The sequence below is a fragment of the Triturus cristatus genome, chromosome 10, assembly GCF_964204655.1.
Source record: "Triturus cristatus chromosome 10, aTriCri1.1, whole genome shotgun sequence".
NCBI classification, from domain to species: domain Eukaryota; kingdom Metazoa; phylum Chordata; class Amphibia; order Caudata; family Salamandridae; genus Triturus; species Triturus cristatus.
Window position 1 is genome coordinate 23,477,335 of NC_140593.1, and position 19,369 is coordinate 23,496,703.

Below are 19,369 nucleotides of genomic sequence, written 5' to 3' on the forward strand. Positions count from 1 at the left end.
ATCAAAAACTCCGTCGGGTTTACAGAAGCTGTTACAGCGCTTCTCTCTGTTCTGTGAGCGAAGAGGCCTCGTCATCAATACCGCCAAGACTAAACTCCTCTATTTCAATCCCTCAAAATATTCTGGTTCCATTCTGACCCTAGAAGGGAAACCACTTGAGCGTGTCAGAGAGTTTGACTATCTGGGAATCAGAATCTCCGACAGGCTCAGATGGCAGCCTCATATAGATAAAATGGCACTTAATCTTAAAAGAGTAACTGGTGCTTTGGGAAAGGAGTTTCGGGCCTCCACCTCTAAACCTATTTCCCCAGTATTAAACATCTATGCTGCAAAGGCTGTGGGTAGCACACTCGATGGCGCCGAACTATGGGGCTACAGTTGTGTTGACTCACTGGTGACCAGCGAAAACAAGTTCTTTAGGGAACTTGTATCACTTCCCAGGGGCACCCCGACTAAACCACTCTTTAGCGATTTTGGCAGGCGCTCAATTAGGGATCTAGCCACCCTCCGCCCTCTGTTATATTGGGCGCGGCTGTGGTGAACCCCTGAGCTCTCTAACTATGCTGAAGAGCTCAGGGAGGTTATGAACCTGCAAGGTGCCCATAAAATTGAGTGGCTTGCAAACACAAAAAAACTCCTGATTGCAACCGGCCTTACAACTGACTGGTCAGCGGGGGAACCATTATCGAAGACCGAGGTTAAGCGAGCCTATTGGGCATGGGTGGATGCCTCGGAACAAAGAGATCCCAACATTGGAAGGCTCACAGAGGCTTTTTATCAACACAAGTCAACTATCCTCTTAGAGCCATACCTTGACTTTATTACTAAGCCCAGGGACAGGTCACTTTTTATCCAGTTTAGGTTCGGGACGCTCCCACTACGCAACCATACTAGCAAGTGGAAACCCCCCCACAAGACCCTCCCTGACTGTCCATTCTGTCCTGGTGTCATTGAAAGCGTCTCCCACTTCTTCTTTGCATGCCCAGCCTATCCATCACCCAGGACGAAATGGCTTAAACCTGTCTGTTTACTATTAGGAACAAGGGATCACATTGTCGCTATGCGAATCCTTAAAACCACCACCAATACCACCCTAGTTTGTGGAGTGGCCAAATTCCTAGGTTGGGCATGGCTAATCAGGCAAAAATCTAGCAGTTTTAATTAAAACTTTTTATAATATTGTTTTTAATCCTCAAAGCTGCGAAATTTAATACATTTTTAGATATTTATTGTACATTTCAAATTGGATTTTTTACGACATGTTTTAAAAATAATGAATTTGTAATTGTTTTTATGTGCTTTGTGCTTTTATGACATCACGTGTCGAAATAAAGCTTTGTTGATTGATATTCACCTAAGTTAGGAGCATACAGTCTTCTTAACCGATTATACTCTCTTACGCAATTTGCATCTACACTAAACCTTTTCTCATCAAAATCAATCAAATACAATCCAGATAATATTCTTACTCGAGACAATGCAACATATTCATTACCCTCTTTCAACACTGTACTTCAAATATATACCAAAGCACTGTCTACACTTAAACCTTGAGATTTATGAATGGTCACCGCATATGCTAAAGAGAGAGGAAACTGATTTCTATGAACATACAAATCATTTACAAGCAAAAAACAAACCGCACAACGTCCAATCTGTTTTACCTCTTCAATCTAATCAAATTTATTCTTCAAAAACTCAATTGCATCTCTGTTCTGAAAATTTACATAATCAACAACTTTTCCCATTGCTCCATTTACTAAAACTTTTTCAACATCTAAATTACGCCGTAATGTTATCCGACAGTACACATACATATAAAGTCTCCTCCAAACCAGCAGTCTTCGATACAGACTTTTCCAAAGAATCTAATTTTGATTGTAATCTCCCTGAGAGAAGATTAGTAACTCCTTTGTGTTCCATTTTATCAATCGCTTCCATTTTCACTATTGGTTTTTTATCCAGCTTCAAAAGTTCTTGATTGAATGTAAAGCACTTTTGCAGTGTCGGCATTAGACAAACTATAAACTTCTTTTCTCCAATGTTGGTGTACATTGTTTCAGCTGCAATATTTTCATTTGGAAACAAGCTTGTTAGCAGTTGACTTTGTAAAGCCTCTTTATCATCTTGTGTCAAATCACCAATTCTTATATCTTGAAGAATATTTCCATAATGTTCATCACTTGCTTGTCACATATTCTTAATAAGTTCTTTATATTCAAAAAGAGACCAAATGTTCACATTTCCAATACATCCCAAAGATTTATTAGTGTCTTCATGCACAAGTGTTTTAAAAACTGGTTGTCCTATCACAGGAGTAAGTTGTAGTAGGTTGTCGAATATAATAAAGCAGCATAATCTGTTTTTAAAATCTGTTTCATTCTTAAATGTACAAAGACAAGCATTAAGTTTTAACCATGCTCACCTCATCAATTATCAAAAGTTTCATTTTCTTTAGTATTTTTGAAACTTTATAACAAGATTTTCCAGATAGTTTATGATATTCCAACTTATTTTCATGTTCAACTGGCAGCATAAGTAATCAATGTAATGTAATCCCTTTAATGATATGTGGTGCTAACCCAGTTGGAGAGGTGACAACACAAGATAAATGTGATTCAGTGGTTTTGTGTAGATAACTTGTCAAAACTTGAATTAAGAAATGTTTTCCTGTTCCAGCTTGCCCACTGATATACATTAGAATAGGTTTAAATGATGTGCATTGGTATTCTTTTTTTCATGCAGTAAACCATGATCTATATGTTGTGTAACTTGCTGATATATTTCTTTTTGTTCAATATTTAGTTGTTCTTCCAAGTTTTCCAACACAATAATATCCTGTTGTGCTTGTTGCATTGCCGTTTCTACTTAATTCATAGCAATTGCTGCTTCAGTTTCTAGAATTGGTTGTCCTAGGGAATCTTGACTTAGTGGAGAAGAATGGTGATTATCTTGAGAACTATCTCTAGCGATTTCAGCTGCAATACTAGTGTCTTGTTCAATCTCTTCATTCAACATTTGTAGATACTTTTGGAAAAACTGTGCATTCAATGCTATCTTTACATGCATTAAAAGAATCTTCATAGCAGTCACAATCTCCAAGTAAATCCATTTCACTCCACCAAGGCTTGAACAGTTGCAGAAGTGCTAAATAGAAAAAATCCCTTATATCTGGAGTATCGCAATCGAGTTTCCTGTGATTTATAAGATTTCCTCTGGTATTTTTCTTCATTTATATTTCCTGTAACATTTCTCTTAAAACTTTAATATTGCAGTACTACATAAACACATATGTTTTCCACATGTGGACTTCTTTTAGAATAGTACATATCCAACATATTGTTTTTAGCAATATCTGTACATTCCGGTTCATTCAATGCTAAGTATTCAATCTCTTGTACAGATTTCAAAACTCGATTTTGTGTTGTAGCAAGACCTAGACTTACCCAAATGATTCCTCTTGACTTTGAATATCAACTTACAGATGTCAACCGATCCAAAGATTTGTACAATACAATCTCTCGATGGGAAAGCATCTTAAAACTAAAGCTGTACAATTTGTTACTCAAAGTCTTCTCTTGTGAAATTTCTTCCCACATTTCTTTCAACTCTGTATTTTTAGATTTAGTTATATATGATGTAACATAGCAAGCAACAGTAATTGAATTATCTGCAACATACTGGATATCCATATTTACATTCCACATAGACAAAATCACTGGATTGTACTCATTAATATACTTAGAATCTTCAGTTCTTTTTATGTTGTAAGTATTCTTCTGAGATTTCCGAGTTATATTATGCCTCACTACTGACATGAAACTGTTGACTCTACCTTTGGAAATTACTGAATGTGGGAATCAAAAATAATATTTTGTATAACATTTTTCCTTTGACTTGTATTTCCGTTGACAATATTTCCCACGCCGATGACTTTGACACCGTAAAACTTGTTGTCCTAAGCCATTTTCTCCTCCTATTTTTGGAATAGCACAGGTCATATAGTCTTCAATGAAAGATAAAACAGTTTCATCAGAATTGGTCCCAAATTTAGGTGCATCCTTGATCCATAATAGCATGTGTTCTCCTAAAGAAATCAATAACTTCTCCAAGAGGTGGAGTATTTTATTGCAGATAAAATATATCATAGCGTGAAGCCTGTCATTAAAATATCTGCACACATTTACAGGATCCAAGGAACACAGTTCACCAGCTGTCTTCAATTCATTGTTTTTAATATCAGAATTTGCTTCTCATAGAAATTCAAGTAAATCATCCATTGCGTATTCAGCACAGCTTAGCGTAACAAACCACGTAGTGGTTCCTAAGTTCCTTAACATACATTTAAGTTCTCTGTGATGATGATACCAATACTCATTAGTACCACATTGGCAATCCGTCAAATTAATTATCTGAGATTCTAAATGATCATCTCTTTGTTGTACTTTGTCCATGAATTCCTTTGCAGAAACATGTGTAATATGAACTCCTGTTTTTAATATGTGGTTCACTGCATATGAAAGTCCAGACAAGACACTTTCAAACAGAAGATGAAATATATATGGAATACATTGTCGAAATCTTGGATCTTCTGAGTACAATCTTGTTGTACGATATTCTGAAGCTGGAATCTGCATGGGTCGTTCATCATATCGTCCAACTTTTCCAGTGGGGAAAAGCTGTGGAAAACAACAGGCTTCTAAACTTCTTTCCCAAAAACTCATAGGAGTTCCCATTACTTTCTTCATTTGGAATAATTAAATAGTAATTTCAATCACTTCTTTTGAATTTAAAGCATGTATACTATAATGTTCATACATTTATTCACTCCTGGAGATGTCCACTTTTTCGATTTGGCCAGTTGAAATTTCTCTATTATCTCCAAAACATATGTCTTGTTCTTCCAGATATACATTTTTATATTAAATATTATTTTTAATGAGATAAAACGTGGCCTTTTGAACTTTGGTAACATCACCTAACTCTTGCCATATTTTCCGTCTCTTTGTTGATACATCATTAACTAGAATAACTACAGGTTCAGTTTCCTCTTTCTCTACACCAATAGTTTCAATATTTGTCTTTAAATCTAAAGGTAAATACACAACTCTTCCTTTTAATCCTGTTTGTAAATCTGAGGGAGGCGACTTACCTGTTTTAGGCTCCATACGAGCTATAGTCTGAAACGGGTGTACAGATTGGATAAGAATAGATTCATATGTATTTAAATCCACCAGTTCCAGAGAAATAGCTACCAACTCTAGGTTATTATGTACAGCTCTGGCTGGCATTTTGTTCTCTTCTAATTTGCTGTAACAATATTAACAAATCCGTTGATCACAACCCAACTCAAAACAACCTTCCACCAACAAATAAGCACCAAATTTCTTCCACTTATCATTATTTTCCTTTTAACTTTTTGAATACAGATCAACATTCCTAGTTTGACTTCTATAGTGCTTACGTTGACAACAAATACAAACATAGTTTGGTTTTTCACAACAAATTACCTTAAGCTGTGTAATTTTTTCTAGAAACTTCTCAGTAGTACTATCTTCCACCTCTTCTTCTATACCTACACTTATCAAACTCTCACTTTCTATACTCTCTTCTTCAGTACTAAAGAAACAAAAGTGTAAATCATCACAAACTTTGTTTTACATCCAATATTGAACCATGCAAAAGAGCAGTGTTTATTTCACTTGAAAATAATGCAGGACTTTTTACATAGTACAATCTTCTTACCAACTTCCACATTGCAGAGTGATATACTGCTAACATTCTCAAATGATGAAATGTACTTTGACACACTTTTCTAAAAAGACAAGCCAGAGAATGACTCTTCAACCCAGTATTTTTTCTCACTTTACAAGGATCTAGTCCATGCAACATCTTAATTTTCTGTTTAACACTTTTTTTTTACTATACTCTTGTAAAAAAGTTCATAAAATATCAATAAATTCCTGTCATATACTACAAATACTACTACAATCCCACATATACACTTACTTCTTCCACATTTTTAGCAACCATCTTTTCTTTTTCAAGTGGACAACCGTTTATTACCTGAAAAGAACAACCACTGGTATTAACTGCATGAACTAATGTATTTTTTTGAAAATAGCTTTCTTCATTAAAAAAAGGTTCTAAACTAGAAGTGTGCTTCCATTCACCAGAATTCTTTTAGCAAACGTTAGTTCTATTAACCAGCGTTTTTCATTTACTTTTCTTCTTTATAAACTGCATTGTTTTACTCATAGTCTTAATTCTTTTTAAAACTAACATAAACAATCTTCTTTTCAATTTAAAAGCCTTTTTGACTATAGTTTCAATCTGTTGTTTCTTCTTGTAAAATCAGATCTTCTTTTATATTTCCTGCAATCGTAATTTTGTAGTATTGTACTTTTATACACTGTTTTCCTAATGTCTTTATAGTGTTTCATCCTTTTTTCAACATGAATTGTTTCCTAATCCTGATTTTCCATTAATTTCTACTTCTTTCGATTTTCTAACAAATTCTATTGTTCTCTTACCAGAAGACTTTTTCTTTAACGTCACATGTTATACTTCATCTACTTTGGGCTTTTCTCTATCCTTTAAATCATTTTTTTTTCTTGTTATACTGAATATTTCTCAATAAATATGAAGAATGTTAAAAAAGAATTTATTATCTTTCAATATTATATTTAATATTATTAAAATAATTATATACACATATTGTCATCTATAAATAAAGAAATACATTTAGAAGTGCATAGGTGAATAGATAAATGTAACAGTAGAACATGGATGATTCAACAACTGCAAGGGTAGCACCTAACTAGTGCCTAAGTGATTGTATGACTGAAGGACTAATGTTTGGAGGATTAATATAGCACATAGCAAATCAGTGGGTGATTTTATAACTGCATAAGTAGTGCTTGGGTGATTTCAGGAGTAGTGACGGAATGCCTGAGTGATTGAAGGAGTGCAATGGTAACGCCTGGGTGATTTTATACGTGCATCAGTACTGACTAAGTGACTACATATGTACAAAGGTAAAACATATATGATAGAAGGAGTGCAAGGATAGTACCTGAGAGATTATATAAGTTTGTAGGTAGTAGCTAGGTGATTGCATGAGACAGAGGTAACGTCTAGAGGATTAAAAGAGTACATACATAACGCCTGGGTGATTGCATGACTAGAAGAGTAATATCTGGGGATTTACAGGACTACATAGAAAGTGACTGGGTGATTTAAAAAGACCATGGGTACTTATTAGGTGATCGCAAGACTACTGACGTGGCACCTGAGTGAATAAATGAGTACAAATGGAGTGCCTGGGTAATTGAATAATACTATGAGTACTGGCTAAGTTTTTTCATAAGTACAAGGCTAGTACCTCTATGATTGAAAGAGAACAACAATAGTGTCTGAGTGAATATATAAGTGCACGAATAGTAGCTATATGATTCAAAGAGTGCATGGGTAATGCCTTAGTGATTGCATGAGTGCATGGGTAGTGCTTGGATGGTTGCATCAGTGCAGAGGTGATGCTTGAGTTATTACAACACTGCATATGTAGTGACTGGATCATGGAAAGACTGCATGGGTTGGTCTTGGATGGTTTTAGGACTACATGAGTGTTGGGCCTAGCTGAATATAAAACAGCACACTATTACATGAGTCAACCATAAGTCTCTCCATATTGTTAAAAGCATGCATACATATGTCTCTACCTTTTCAAAACATCATCATATTTAAAAGAAATATGTATACAATATTTCTGAAATACACTGAAACCTACAAACTGAGACATGCAATAGATCTGCTTAGGAGTTGCATACCTCCATGGGTAGTACTTGGGTGATTGACTCCAAAGGTAGTCGCTAAGTAATTGCATGCCAAGATGAATAGTGGGTAACTAATTAGCTAAGTGCACGCATACAGGTCCAGCTCATGGATAAGTGTATAAATACCTCCTGAAGACACAGATGACTCACTAAGACATGCCTAGGTAAATAGATAAGTGTGACAGTACGGCCTAGGTGATTGTATGACAGCAAGAATAGTGCTTGGGTTATTACATGAATGCATAGGAAGAACCTGTATGATTCTATACCTGTCGGGGTGGTACATAACTAGTGCCTAGGTGATTGCATGACTACAGGGGTAATATCTGGGGGATTACTGGAGTACATAGGAAGTAAGTGGGTGATTTTATAAGTGCATGGACACTGCCTCAGTGATTGCAAGAGTACTAAGATACTGCCTGAATGATTACAGGAGTGCAAAAGCAGTGCCTGGGTGATTTTATAAGTGCATGGGTACTGGCTGAGTGATAGCATAAGTGCTAGAGTAGTGTGTGTGTGATTGAAAGAGTCAAAATATAGTGCCTAGTGATTGAAGCAATGTATAGCCAACATATTAGTGATTGCATGAGTACAGGGGTAACATCTGGGAATTAAAGGAGTACATAGATAACACCTGGTTGATTATTTGACTACAGGGGAAATAGCTGGGGATTTATATGACTACAAAGAAAGTGACTGGGTGAGTTCATATGTGCATGTGTACTAGTTGGGTGATTGCAGCACTACTGAGGTAGAGCCTGAGTGAATAAAGGAGTGCAAAGGTTGTGCCAGGATGATTACATAACAGCATGACTTCTGGCTGAGTGATTACATAAGTACAAGTGCAGTGCCTCCGTGACAGAAGGAATACAACGCTACCTACCTGAGTGAGTATATAAGTACCTGAGAAATGGCTGCTTGATTCAGAGAGTGCATGGGTAATACCTTGTTGATTGCATGACTGTACAGGTACTGCCTGGATGTTTGCATGACTGCAAGAGTAATACCTGAGTGATTACAGCAGTGCATATGTAGTGACTGGATCATTGGAAGACTGCATAAGTAGCGCTTGGGTGTTTTTATACCTGCATGAGTGTTGGGCCTAGCCAAACATAAAGCAGCACACTATTACGTGACTCAACTATAAATCTCTCCATATTGTTAAAAGCTGCATACACGTCTCTGCCTTTTTGTAATTATCAATATATCTAAGAGAAATATAAATACAATCTTAAAGGAAAACAGTGAAACCTACAAACTAACACATGTAATAGATCTGGTTAAGTTAATTCATAACTCCATGTGTAGTGCTTGGTTGATTGGATTACTCCAAATAAGTCATTGGGTAATTACACCAAAATATGGACAGTGAGTGGCTAATTCAATGAGTGCACACATAAACATTGAGTGCATGGATAACTGTATAAATAGCTCCTGCAGGGATAGATGAGTCACTGAGTAGTACCTACGTAATTAGATGAGTGCGCCAGTAGCGCCTGGGTGATTCTATGAGTGGAAGAGTAATACCTGATTGATTACAGCAGTGCATATGTAGTGACTGGATCATTGGAAGACTGCATGGGTACCACTGCAGGTACAGGTAACCTCACCCATGACAAGACCCTTCCACTGAGTCCCATCTTGTGAAGGATTATCATTAGACAGAGTCAAATGCCTTCCTGGCATCCAAAGAGAGGATGAGCAACTCAGCAGGCAGCCCACCAATCTGTGGAGATTGCATCTGGTGCCCATATATAGCATAATCTCTGACTGTTTGTGTATGAGTACTGCTTTATGGACATCCCTAGGCAAAGTGCCCTCCCCCAGGTTCTGATGTACATCAATTTGAGTTGGCCTATTAGATGCGTTTTCACAAACTTGAAGCAATCTGGGGGAAATCTGTTTGGCCCCAGAGTCTTTCTGATTTTCATGTGGCTAATTTCTTCGGCTAACTCTCCATCGGAGGTCCACATCCAGGGATTCACTCAAATCTCCCATTAATGTAGGCGCTGGCACATCTCCCACAAAGTCAGCAATTGCCCTTTGATTAACCACCCTCTTGCCTGGTAAAGGGTCTCCAAAAGTTTTACAGAAACTTCTGCTATGTAATCCCAGGATCACTGCCCTGGCCCCAAAATCCTTCCAAATGTATGCTTTCCTTCTCATACAGTTTGCCTTGCTTTGCCCTTTATATTTTCACTGTCTCTTGATAGAGCTGCCACCTCAATTCCTGTCTCTAGCTCACTCTTCATGGCTGGGGTGGGGTCTTGGATATAATCCACCTCCCACTGAGCCAAATATGCCTCATGAGCCCCCACCTCTTTATCTCTCTTTCCATTTGCCCATAATGTGTGCAAACAGGATTCCTCTCAAAAGGGTCCTGTTTGTCTCCCACAGGGTATCCTATAAGGCTACTGTACATGAGTTCTCCTGGAAGTATTGGGTTCTGGTCTCCATCACGGGTTTCCTATTCTACCAAGCTGCTAGGTCCCAGGGGTCCAATTTCCACCCTGTGAGTGTATCTCTTGGTGTCCAAATCATACTACTTGGTGTTTTGTAGCAAGGGAATAGTAGAAGTAGTCTAATTGGAGTTATAGGTATTTTGGTGGGTTTCTGGATGCTTCTCTCAGCACAGGTGTACCACTCCCATGGTCTTCAGAAAGATCTCTAGGAGTGGGTCATAGCTTGGTCTTGGTAGATCGCCTGATTTTGTCATTCAATCCCTTTTCCCAGGATGTATTTAATTTTGGTCCTCCCAATCAGCAGGACTGAGTCCTCCACTTCCGCTAGCCACACTCACATTTTGTCTAGTGCCATTGTTTGTAAACCTGAGGGAAAAAACAAGTAGCCAGCGTGAGCCCATTCTACTGACCACTCACTGTTGCTTGGCATCCTACCTTGTCTGTCCATGTGTGTTTTACATTGAGGGATAGTTAACCAGATCAGTTAACCAGAATGTTCAGCCCTCTCGATCTTGGTGAGTATCTGGCAAGTGCTAGTGGGGTGTCCTGCCATGGTGTAGTATTCTACTAGTGTTTTCTGTGAGATGCATCTCTTGGAGGAGAATATTTAGATTCAGTTGTGTCAAGTATTTCCACATTACCCCCACTTCCATTCGCATCCCAGCCAACTTATGTTACAGGATAACACTTTAGGCGGAAGACTCTGGTGTGTTAAGCGATATGTGGCAATTGTCAAGAGTGTCTCACTTGGCCCCATATTTGTCCATTTTGTAGGTTTCTCAGTGTGCCTTTAACCATCCTGTGAATGTCCCTCACCCAAATGCCTTTCACTGCGTTTCTAAACGCTTCACCTTCCCAATACCCGAGATATCTGTACCCCCCCAACAACAATAATAACATTGCATTTATGAATTACAAGTCTGCGCTCAGGAATCTGCCTCCTGAATTGTAGTGGTGCTGGGCAGGCTCGGCCCCTTGCTGTAGTTACCCTTCTTGTCTAACCAGCCCAGCATCTGGAATAAGTTGTAGTACACTCGACAGTCTCCCATCGGCCTGTATGAGCCATCGCTAACTTCAAATAATTGTGTCCACTGTCATCGGAGTGACCACTGGCCTGTCAGCTTCTCCTGAGCATTCCCTTGAGCCCCCCTAGCCGCTCTCATTATCTTCTGAGTCTTTCAACAAGGCCTCCTATTTTTTGCTTGATCCCCAAAATCTGTGGCTCTGGATGTCCACAACCACCTTTACTCATTCCGCCTCCGACTGGGATCTTCTTGGAGCCAACCCTGCCCCTCAGTCTTCTCTGCCTCTGTTTCTGCCTCCTCTACTTTTGATTAGTAGATTGCTTACATCGATCCGGGAGGGGATAGCACCACCATGCTCAGGCATCCCCAGTCGCGTGGAAAAAGTGTATTTAAGGTTGTGTGGAGGTGTTGCTTTACCCCATAGAAATTGTTTCTTTGTGTTTGGATGGCATTGGCATAGTTGTGATAGATTTTCACTTTGGCATCATCCACCTGCCAGGGTCTGTGTGTCCGTGCCACCTGCAGGATATGGTCCCTGTCATGGAAGTTGTGCTGCAATGCCACTATCGGGTGGGGTGGTTTATGCTTGTTTAATCATAAACATTTTGGCTGCTTTGCCTTCGAGAACCTCCCTGGGGAGCCAGTCCTCCAGAAACAGAGACATGCTTGGCCCCTCCTTTAACTCTGGGACCCCCACTATTTTGACATTGTTCTGCCTTGAACGCCCTTCTGCTTCTTCAACCTTTTCGTAAAGTTAGCCAACTGTTTGAAGAAGGGCCTGGATTTCCTCATTGCTGCCCCTAATAAAAGGCCCCAAATCTCCCCGGATTTGCACTGTTCCATCCACTTTCTCCACCAGTTTCTTCTTGTCTGTCCTCAGGAGACCAAGATACAAGGCTAATTAGTCTCTCTTGTTTTCTGGGGCTATTTTTGTGTCCTCAACTGCTGCCAGGATATGGGCTGTGTGATTCTTAAATCCATTCTCTGGTGGGCTACGTCCATCTCTGCTGTTTTGGAGCCTCAGAGGGACTGACATGGGACCCATATTCTTTGGCTTTGGGAGAACCATCCTCCCTAGGTCTCTGGGGGGTGCCCCTTGGTCATCCATCAGTCCGGGTGGGTTGCAGTGTGTGGTCCGATGTCTTGTCAGACTTTGTCTTCAAGGCCACCTTGCACTAGGGAAGTGTGGATCGTCCACCCCCACCAGGGCCTCCCTTCTTGTCCCCCATTGGGGCCAACCATGTAACCGCAATGTTTACTGTGCAGGTTCCAGCAGTTTATCAACCCACACCCCTCCCACAGGCATTAGCACCCTCCGCCTATCTCTTAGCTCGACAGCCCAACACTGTGTCAGTCTCAACTTCTGCTCTCTTGATCCCCAGTGTCTCCCCTCTTTTGTGTCTCACCTCCTGCTCACAGACACACGGGGTAAATGTGGCCCCCGCATCTTGTACGTTGGTTACCACCTTTTGTCTTGGAATCTCTGCCGGCTATGTTAGATCTTGCTTTTGCCCGTATCAGCAGCCCCCTCCACTTTGCTTACAGATGCCAGCCAATCTGGGGGCACGTTGTGGAGGGGGGGTGGTATATCCAGGAAGATGGGCCATGCTATGAACAGAGCCCCTCAAAATGCCTCTGTCCTGACCGCCATTTTATCCATGCCCCCATTTGCTACTGTTTTGTCACCTTTAGGGCAGTAGTTACCTTAAATATCAATGGTCTTATTCATTTATTGGTGGTTGCTGGTATTAGCATGTTCATTAATAAACTCCTCCTCACCTCATCCTCTACCCCTCCTTGCTTGTCCCTAAACTACTCCCATTTACCTATAGCTATTCCCTATTTTTGCACCGCTCCCTGTTTCCCTTTTACATTAATGACTAAGGGGCCGTTTCCAATGTCAGACGGACCGGAGTATGCATGCCGAACGGAAGAGCAGAGGTGCAGTTCATCCCTGTACCCTGTGACAGGTATCTCAAGGTGCCTGCCACCGGATACAGAGATAAACAGGGGGGCACCATAGGTACCTCCTAGGCCGACATTCAGCTGCCCTGCTCCAATGGGGGCCTTGATGGGGGCCCCCAAATGCATATTTCAAAAGCATTTCTGTGTCGGAAAGGCCGGCATAGAAAGGCTGTGCGAATCAGCCATCATTATCCCTCTGACAGAAAGATCTGGTTGCGGGATTACTGAAGACTTTTTGAATACCGGACCGGCTCTTTGAGCCATCGGAGGCCATTTGGTAATCCGATTCGGATTCCCTTCTGAACGACCCCATCAAAATGGGTTGGTCAGAAAGGAATCCGACCAGCTGAATATAACGCGAGCTGAAAGGCCCTGTCCGACAGTAGAAGCCGTTTCAGCCCGCATCGTAATCGGTCCTTAGTAGGAAACGCATGCATGTAAAATATACAGTAGCGGGTGGTGGAGATTTTCAACCGTAGATTTTTGACCTGCAATATGTAGGAAAGAAGGAGTACTACAGTAGCACTACTTTACGTACTACAAAGTGCAGTTTGCGGGTTAGACCCCGTGTGTGCCCTTCTCTGAATGTAAAGAGGGAGCATCATGCTTGAAGAAGGCAGAATGAGGGACAGTACGACCTGCACAAATTCTTTGCCCTCATAATATTCAGTATGGTACCACTTTTTTAGTACACACACTCAGGGCACAGACCTAATTTTCTACAGTGCGGTACAGTACCTTGTACACTCAGGGCTCATACCTCATTTTATTCAGTACGGTATCAAATATCTTATTCACTCAGGCCACAGATCTTAGATTCTGCGGTACTCCAAACTCCTGCAGACACTCAAGCATGGAACAGTACAGTACATTGTACGCTCAGAGCACATATCTCAGTATCTGCAGCACAGTACAGTGCTGTGCACACTCTATGATAGACCTCACAGACCTGAGTTTCAGCAGCACAGTATAGTCCTGTGCACACTCAGGCCACCAATCTCAGTTTCTGCAGTACTCTACACTACTGTAGACACTCAGGCATAGAACAGTACAGTGCATTGTACACTGATAGCGCAGATGTTAGTGTCTGCAGCACAGTGCGGTACCGTGCACACTCAGGGCACAGGTATTCAATTTACAGGTCAAAGGTGCAGACATGTGAGTGGAAAGTCATTTATGGAACAGATTAAATGGCAAACAAAGACCTCTTTGCATATGTGGTCCGGCTGCATTAAACTTCAGATCTAAAGATAGATTTTAAATATAAATTTAGGGGCATATATAAGAATGCCCCTGTAGTACTTTTACTGAGCGTCAGTTTTGTGATACTACAAAGGTGCAGTGTGCCGGCCCATAGTTACAAGACCATGCAAACCCACCCTGCATGGCTTTTCATGCTCCTGCAAATATGCATTAAGGCAATATGTTACTCTGCCTGAAAGGGATGTTCAATGGGTGTTGTTGTGGGTGTTGACACTGCCTCAAATTTTTACAACATAGCGTAAATCTTGGTCAGTGTCAAAATTAACGCCTTCCCAAAGCAGATGTAATGAGTAAAATGTGTCCATTCCTCTTTTTTCCCTCTTTCCATGTGTGCTGCATTCCGAAGTATACCTAGAACGAGGGAAATGTCCCCTTTGATGTCCCTTCGTGCCCAAAAATAATCATACCAACAACACAGGCACCCTTGCACCTTCGTGTATGTAAGGGTGCATGCATTGGCACTCGGCTGCAGTGTGTGTGCCAGCGCTGACAGAAAGGACAGGAATGCGCTACATCTTGTAGATACAGTGCATTCCTGCTCTTTTCTTCTGATGTGGAGAAGCACAGCTGGAAGGCTTGTGGCGCGGCCCTATGCCAAAATATTGTAAATATGTGCCTCAGACTTAAGGTCTTAAGTTAGAATTCAGATGTAAACTTAGACTTAAGGTCTGAATGTAGAATTGAGGTCTAACCTTTGATGTCAGGTTTACAGTTAAACTTCATGTCGAAACTTAGACGTCAGATCTAAGTCAAACTTTGTGAATCTGGCCCCCTTTCTCTTTAGTTTACACATGCGACTTGGTCCATGCTACTTCAGTAAACCATACATCCATTAGAAGAATAAATTCAGAAAATGCCTCAAACACCCCCTTCTGAAAAAAATCTCTCGGGTGCACCTGTCAAAATGGAGTATCCCACCTGTGTGGCACAGAGACAGGCAGCACACAACATGTGTCAACCCATGATCTTCTCCACTATGGCATTCAAACATTATGGGAGGAATCTGTTCTAATTTGACTAGAATAAAATATGCTTCCTCAAAAAAGCAGCACTCTTTATTCTGGAAATTACATAATAGGACTGATTCAAATTAAAATTCATCAAGCAAGCATGAGGAATATTTACAAGGGGATTGCGCCACTGGAACATCAGTTTTCTGATGTTCCGGTGGTGCATTGCCCTGCATCAGATTTATAAAGTGGCGTTTAGCATTGGCGTTGTAAATATGGTGCCCTTTTATGCAGGTATCTACATGAAAGGAGTGTTCAATAGGTGTTGCTGTGGGTGTTTCATCGTAACACCCATCACATTTTGATGCCGCCCCAGATTTACATCGAGGTGTAAATCTGAGGCAGCACCCTACGGTAGCAGGCAATAGAATGGCACAACGAGGAACAATACTTTTATTTCTCCTTGTTTTTGCTATTTCTGTGTGTGCCGCATTTTGCAGCACACATCGAAAGAACACAATGGGATTATTGATTGTTTATGTCAAAATGTATCTGAGGAAACTTTGAGGGTGTGATAGTTATCCCACAACTCATCATTCCGATCACTGCGCAAACACGCGCTTGAACAGGGATCGGAATTTAGCCCAACGCCAGCAATCAGGGTCTACCTGAGAGTTGTGGACTCCCGAATATTGAGGCCAAAGCAGCCCACTTGAACTAGATTCCCACCTCTCTGTAACACTCGCCGAGGGCATTCCCCCGACCTGAGGACCAGTACAAGAGGTATGTCAGCAACGGAGTAAAAATAAAAATAACAAATAATGAAATGACAATGTTGCGAAGGTTTAGAAAGTCCACTTGTGTTTGAGAAGAAAACATTCTGGCAAAAAGTCTATGGATTGCATGTGTACATTTCCTAACAGTCTGAATATTGTTTTGTTGTTTACAGTATGATATTTATCTATTATAGTTCAAATGTAGACAGTGGAAACCTTATTCAGAGCCCAAGAGAGCTGTGCATTTAGGTATTGGAATGCAAAAACAGAAAGAGGAGAGGTTTCAAGATTGAGTATATTCTGCAGAGGAGGGGCCTTGATGTTAATGAGGCTTATGTGAGATCAACAGATTTGATTGAAAAACTGGGATATTCACATAATGAAGCATAAGGGGCTGCATTTCCAACCCAGCAGCACCAGGGTAAATACAATCAGGAGACTTTTTCCAAGCAGGGGCTAGACTGTGACATTACAGGTGCTGGTAAATGATCTCTTCTCTAAAGATATTCTTTTATTGGCTCGGGACATGCCTTTGTGAAAAGGAGAAACATCCTGTTTCCTATGTGCATGACCAATTACATACTTATACATAAATGTATGTAGACAGGATGAGTGCATTCACACCCAACAGCCAATCACTTCAAAAATATGTTGGTACTACTCCTATGTTTTTGATGGATTTTATAAGATGCTCAAGGGTTGTAGGGTGACTCCTGCAAGCTGCCAGTTGTTCCCCTGTCTGTCCTTCTGGACACCTCTATGGAGATGCTGGGTCAATATGCTTTTTACTAATGAGTTGCAAGGCCCAGTGTGCATGTTCCACGGACAGTAAATCCTCACACAGGTACACAGCTAGCCATAGGATAGGTCAGAATAACTATACTGTGTCACATTCCACTTATCTCTTCCAACTTGAAAGCGTCTTCTGTAATTATGAACAATGTTATTTTCATGCAGATATGGTAAACTGCATAAGGTGCCCTGAAGACCAGTGGTCCAATCAGAAGAGAGATTCCTGCATTCTACGGGTGGTAGAGTTCCTGTCCTATGAGGATCTGCTGGGAGTTGCCTTAACCTCTGTTACAAGTTTCTTCTCCCTCCTCACTGCTGGAGTGCTGGGAGTCTTTATTAAATACAGGAACACACCTCTGGTTAAAGCTAATAACAGGGACCTTAGTTATATCCTCCTCCTCACCCTTCTGCTTTCCTTCCTCTGCTGTCTTCATTTTATTGGACGTCCTTCAAAGACTTCCTGTCTCCTCCGGCAAATTGCCTTTGGGATCATTTTCACTATTGCTGTTTCTTCAGTTTTAGCAAAAACTATCACAGTGATCATCGCCTTCAACGCCACAAAGCCCGGCAGCAAGCTCAGAAAGTATGTGGACCCACGAGTTTCCAGATATTTGGTGCTCTTCTGCTCACTGGGGGAGGTGGTGATCTGTACTGTGTGGCTCATCAATGCCCCCCCATTCACAGACATTGACACCAGATCAGAAACTGGGAAGATGATCTTACAGTGCAACGAGGGTTCTGTTGTTGCCTTCTATGCTGCTGTTGGTTATATAGGATTCTTGGCTCTTCTGAGTTTTTTTGTCGCCTCAATAGCTAGAAAGTTACCGGCTACTTTCAACGAGGCCCAGTTTATCACCTTCAGCATGCTGGTGTTCTGCAGCGTCTGGATCTCCTTCATCCCAGCATACCTGAGCACCAAGGGCAGGTACATGGTGGCTGTGGAGATCTTTGCCATCCTGACTTCCAGTGCTGGACTGCTGGGCTGTATCTTCATCCCCAAAATCTACATCATCCTCCTTAGGCCTGAGCTAAACACCAAGGAATATCTAATGGGGAGACAAGTGACCGCCTGAGAAACACAGGACTGGGATTGTTGTATCTCACAATACTGAGTGACAACTTAAAGTTCTGCAACAATATCATTTACCGAATATTGGATGGCACTATATCGTTAAGGTGGGCATATATGTGTGTATTTAGATCAACTATTCTTAACTTCACCTCTATGTGCCTGATTGGAATAGTGGGCAGACTCATGTCCCCCCGCCACCCTAATGGAGATGGGCACCGCCCTTCATAGTGTTGGGGGATGCACAGGCCTGATTTCAATGCGACCGCCACGTGGCGGTTGCATTGTACAGCTTTTCCACAGCACCGGCCACAATGTCAAAAAGGGATGTGTAACCCATCCATGTACTACGTGACAGGCACCATGCAGTCCCTGTCACTTGGTACAGGGATCTGTTGGGAGGCACCATTGGTGCCCCCCCCACAACCAAAGAAAAGGGCCAGTGGTGAAGGGGGGCCTGCTACAGGCCCCCAATGTCCATCCCATCCAGCCTTTCCATGGCGGGTGACCGCCATTCAAAGGCTGGCAAGGAGGGACCATCCTAATCCCTATGACGGTGCCTGGTAGGCACTGCCACCATTTTAGGGATTGGGAGGCCCTCCACCGACCGGTGGGCTCAAGGAGCCTGGTGAATGAAGGGCAGTTGGGCTTTCCACCTGCCTGCACCACGCCCGCAATCAAAATCTGGCGGGCGACAAAACTGCATAGGATGGTGGGAACACTGCCATGGACAGCAGTGTCCCCGCCATCCTAATCAGCCCCTAAGTATCTTGACAACATATATATCATCAAAGCACATTGGTGTGGAGGTAAAAATATTGAGGGGTTTAAATCACCATTGCACCACTCAAGTGAGTGCAAGGGCCACGCAAACCATAGATAGGATTCATCAAACTATGCAGGGCCAACTTACGTGGCCAAAGTGGCATGATAAATCCAAAGTGATGCAACTCAAATTGGTGCATTGCATTACTCTTCCCTGGAAAGGGGTTCCATGGGTGGATGCGTGGTTGTTCCCAAGTATCCACCCATGGAATCTGAAGCATTTCCAGATTTAACAATACCTGTAGAACTGGGAATACGTCAAACTGCTATGCCTTCCCAGGTGAGGCGTAACAAATAGAAATATCTGTATATCTCCCTGTTGCTCCATTTTTAATGTGTGCTGTACTGTGCAGCACACATAGAAAGAGGAAAATGCCTCAGAGGAATGTTTTTTGTGCAGGAAGAGT

The 19,369-nt window shown here is 41.4% G+C and overlaps 1 protein-coding gene across 1 annotated transcript in view; it reads left to right on the top strand.

Moving 5' to 3' along the window:
- Nucleotides 1-18,141, top strand: part of LOC146788738 (vomeronasal type-2 receptor 26-like) — a 634,528-nt gene extending 616,387 nt beyond the window's left edge. Inside the window, exon 6 of the mRNA XM_085630957.1 lies at nucleotides 17,234-18,141. Coding sequence (XP_085487083.1) covers nucleotides 17,234-18,141 — 908 coding nt within the window. The remainder of the gene's footprint in view (nucleotides 1-17,233) is intronic.
- The last annotated feature ends 1,228 nt before the right edge of the window (nucleotides 18,142-19,369 follow it).